Source organism: Cryptomeria japonica, chromosome 10, assembly GCF_030272615.1.
Source record: "Cryptomeria japonica chromosome 10, Sugi_1.0, whole genome shotgun sequence".
In the NCBI taxonomy this organism is placed as follows: domain Eukaryota; kingdom Viridiplantae; phylum Streptophyta; class Pinopsida; order Cupressales; family Cupressaceae; genus Cryptomeria; species Cryptomeria japonica.
The window spans coordinates 781,191,031-781,195,758 of NC_081414.1; the positions used below are offsets into that span (position 1 = coordinate 781,191,031).

The window sequence follows — 4,728 nt, forward strand, 5'->3', positions numbered from 1 at the left end:
CCAATTCATCAACAACAACAACAAATTGATACTTCCAAATGAGATAGATAATCAAGAATATCAAATTGATTATTTAATTGTTGATACGAGGATCATATGTTTTTCTAATTCTTAAAATATAATTTTTTATATTATATTTTTAATTTTTCATTTAATAATATTAATAAATAAAAAAATCAAATTACTATTGACTTAACCATTACTGACTTAACCATTACACATCATTTAGACACAACCGCTAAAAGACTCAATTTAGTCATTGTAAATCTAGAAAGTGCGGCAGTCAAATCTTAATTTTTAATTTGTTACTCCGTCCTCTCCAAGTAAGCGCAGTGACTTCTAGAAATATGAGTTAAAATTTTATTGCGGGACTGACGGCACTACTTCGGCCATGTCGCTATCGTTATTGAAATGGCGAAGATGTATTAGGCAGCCTGATTATTTATATATAAATCGGAAAATATAATTGTTAAGAAATATAGAAACGCCTTCGTTATTGAAATGGCGAGGAAGTATTTGTTTTTAGCAATTACTCTGATTATTACAGCCAATTATTGCAGTGCAGTAGCAATGAATGGCGGAGCCACGCTTTTAATGGGTTCTTCCCTCTCAGGAAGTCAGACCATAATTTCAAAAAATGGTACGTTTGCATTGGGATTTTTCAATCCAAGGGGAACGAATAATTGGTATATTGGCATCTGGTATGCCCCAATCCCTCAGAAGGCCATTGTATGGGGGGCTAACAGAGACAATCCTGTCAGAAATATGCCCGGCGTTCTCAAATTTTCGAGAGGCGGTCAGCTCACATTGTTTGATAGAATGGGCTGTTCCGTTTGGTCGACTGATAATGGCCAGAAAGGATCAGGGGCTGTGATAACGGACTCTGGTAATTTCATTGTGCTGGACGCCCACAACGAGTCTGCGATTGTTTGGGAGAGTTTCGCGCATCCGACAGCTACATTGTTGCCTGACGCGAAGCTGTGGAAAGGAATGACACTAACTTCCTGGAAGAGTTCTTCAGATCCTGCAAGTGGGCTCTACTCTTTCCGAATGGACACGTCTCCAGGAAAGACGGAGTTGATGATGTTGTTTAACAATACCGTTCCATACTGGTCCAGTGGAGAATGTATTGGACACAATTATTTTACAAAGGTTCCAGAATTGGAAGGTCAGAAGAAAGTTCAAACGTCGTGTGTGAGGCTTTCTCCTTCAAGAATATACATTAATTTTAGCATAAACCCGATAGATCATATGATCAAGGGGCGGTTCGTGTTAAATGAGAACGGCGATTTTGAACTTTTCTTCTGGATGGATGATGGTAGATGGAGTCTGAGGTGGTTGACATACCGATGTCAATGCAGTAACTATAAAATCTGCGGGTCCTATGGACTGTGCAATACGAATGATGTGTGTAGTTGTGTCCAGGGCTTCACACCCAAGCACGACTCTCAAGGTTGGTGGTCAACTGGGTGTGCTCGGGGAAAACCCCTTGAATGCTCTGTCACGGAGGGCACAACCGACGGCTTCTTGGAAGCCACGAACCAATACTTGCCTGAAAAAAAGGCTATCTTAATCAACAATGAGCCAACACAGCAAGGCTGCCGGACAGCTTGTCTCCACAAATGCTCCTGCACAGCCTTTGCTTTCGCTGATTCTGATCCACCCGTCTGCAAATTGTGGTTTGGAGAATTATTCGGTATGAGGGTTTCGTCGTCCGAGGGTCAATCCGTCTTCGTTAGACTGGCTGCCTCTGAGTTACGACACTTCATATCAGAGCAAAGCGACAAAACCCCTGCACTTACAATTTTACTTTCTGCTGGCGCATCAATTTTGGTTTTTTCGGCTCTCCTGTCGACCGCATATATTCTCTGGAAACGTCGAGGTCTGTCGAAGGAAAACGTTGAAGAGGAGGTGCCTTTGTCGCTCAGAATGTTCAGTTACAAAGAGCTGCGAATTGCAACGGAGAATTTCAAGCATAAGCTGGGTAGTGGAGCATTCGGCTCTGTTTTCAAAGGAACTCTGCCAGACAACAGGCCTGTTGCGGTTAAGAGATTAGAGGGTTCCACGCAAGTAGAAAAACAATTCCGTGCTGAAATAATCACCACCGGTAGAATACAGCATGTGAATTTGGTTAGGCTCTGGGGATTCTGCGTAGAAGGCTCTCGAAGGCTACTGGTGTATGCCTACATGCCCAATGGTTCTCTAAACTCCTTCCTCTTCTCTCAGTCGGAAGACGCAGAGAAGGTGTTGGATTGGAAGACCAGGTTTGAGATCGCACTGGGTACTGCACGAGGATTAGTTTATCTGCATGAGGAATGCAGGGATCGCATCATTCATTGCGATATCAAGCCTGAATACATTCTCCTCGACAGCGACTTGAGCCCAAAGGTAGCAGATTTTGGGCTAGCGAAGTTGGTAGGTAGAGATTTCAGCCGCGTACTGACGACCACAAGAGGAACTCGTGGATACTTGGCTCCCGAGTGGATCTCCGGCCTTCCTATCACTCCCAAGGTGGACGTATATAGCTTTGGCATGACCTTGTTGGAAATTATATCTGGCCGAAGAAATTTGGATTTAAAGGTGGAGGAAAGTAGGTTGTACTTTCCTACCTGGGCTTCATCTCAAATTCAGAGGGGAAACATAAAAGACATTGTGGATGCAAGGATAGCAGGCGAGGCAAATATCGAAGAAGTTAAAAGAGCCGCTATGGTGGCTAGGCTGTGCATTCAAGATGATGAGAATCAGAGGCCGAGCATGGGTGAAGTGGTGAAGATATTAGAAGGCACGATTGAGGTTCCTCTGCCACAAATTCCGACGTCTCGAGAAGTCCTGGTTTGTGAGGTAGACGACGAGAACACAGATAGCTACGGTGAACATACCATGTCAGCTGGTTCCGTAACAGAAAAATAGTAGCCTGTTTTAAGTTTGGTCCACATATGGACATTAAAAGTTGTTTGCATATTTTTAGTTCATGCCGACAGGCAGAAACTAATGGATTGGTTGGATGCATTTGATTTTTTCCCTTTTTCAATAAGCGTAAAATGAATAATTAATATAACATTATTTATGATAAATATGATTAGTTCATGCCATTCAAATTTCTCAAAATAATCAGTCTGCCATCATATCTTAATGGCTTCATATAGCACAATACGATTGCCAACAAAAATTTATTGTATTTGTCAAAGACCAATTGTATATCATTCAATGCATTGTTAATGCATTTGCGTGCAATGTTTAGTATTGTGTGTTGGCTTTGTTTGTCTATTGTTAGTTCTAAACGTTTTAGTAATCAAACATTCTAATAATCTGAGGAATTGTTGAGGAACTATTGGTATGAATCTTGAGACTCTGAGTTTCAATATTAACTTTTTTTAGCTAACAATAGATGCAAGTTGGCATTTTTTTGTTCTTGTTACATTGTTGTGACTTTTGCAAGTTGTGAAGGATATTGGTTGTTCACCATTGTGAAGCTTTGTGGTCCCCTACAAATATATCAAAACATACAATCTTAGCAGCGGGTAACTAAGAGAAGTAGGATACCTTTATTTCAGTACCAGAGACACATGTTTTGGTGACCCTAGTTTTTGGTCCAAAATCTACACAATCCTTGGAACCTTCATTCATGTCGGGAACGATACAAAGAAATTTAGCCTAAACTAAATCCTCAAATTTCTAGACCTCTGTTCAAATTTTTAGATTTTCTCCCTTAAAAATCACTTTGTTTTCTTCCTCAAAATGAGTAAAATAATATCAAAACCACTTTGTTTTCTTCCTGAAAATGAGTAAAATAATATCAAAATTCCTCCTTTCTCTAGAAAAAGAGAGAGAAGATCTCAAAGCTTTTTCCTTGAAATTCAATGAACCAGGAGGTCTGACCCGTTTTCTTTTTATCCACTGCACATTTCATTGCATCTCTACAGTTGCTCTTTTTTTTTCTCACAATGGTTTTTTTTTTTTCATCAGTAAGTGATGGGAAAATTTGCACATGCACACACCAACTAGACTAATCAACATACTACACTAAAGGAAGGGCCATATGGAAATAAGCATACTATGGTATAGGGATGCTCATATGTAGTTAGTTGCTAATCAAACAAATTATAAAATACCTATTCAAGACTTATTTTGCTTTTCTTGTTAATTTACAAGTATTTCATGGGCTATGTTCTATTAACATAAACCCCAAATAGTAAAAATTAGAAACAAGAATTAATTGAGGTGTCATATTACACCTATCCCAAACTAGAATAACTCATTGAAATTATATTTCCATTTTTTATACTAGGTAGAGAAGAAGCTAACAGTGACTGAAATTCCTCTTTTTATTCACATGTTCAAAGAGCAATGCAAATGGTCCTAATTGAAAAACCCTCCAAAAATTAAAGGAAGAAACCACAAAAAATGATATGTGTGTCGTACATTCAAACAAGAACCTATAAACTTGGTGAAATGGCCGCTAAGCCCCCATGGATTCCTCCACCATGCAACATTGAAACCCTATATTTCTAAGATTTGTAAACATAGTTTTTCTTGATAGTCTTTTGGGCATTCTTACCTATGATGATCTTTCCATTTCCCTTGAACTTGTACTTATATATTGCGATTTTGTTGCCCTCATCAGTCTTGTGATTCAAACTTGAGATCTTATGAGACAAAAGCAGTATTCTATAGTTTTCTAATAGAGACCATTTGTTCAACTACCATTGCACACATTCCTTAAAAAAA

General features: G+C 39.2%; 1 protein-coding gene across 1 annotated transcript; it reads left to right on the forward strand.

Annotated features, from left to right (window-relative positions):
• Window positions 1-501: 501 nt before the first annotated feature.
• LOC131034919 (G-type lectin S-receptor-like serine/threonine-protein kinase At2g19130) lies at window positions 502-2,910 on the forward strand. The gene has a single exon (XM_059212817.1). The coding sequence runs from the start codon at window positions 502-504 to the stop codon at window positions 2,908-2,910; it is 2,409 nt and encodes an 802-aa protein (XP_059068800.1).
• Window positions 2,911-4,728: the final 1,818 nt, after the last annotated feature.

What these genes read in the sequence shown, in the direction of transcription:
- LOC131034919 (XM_059212817.1), top strand. Translation starts at nt 502, where the DNA reads ATGGCGAGGAAGTATTTGTTTTTAGCAATTACTCTGATTATTACAGCC.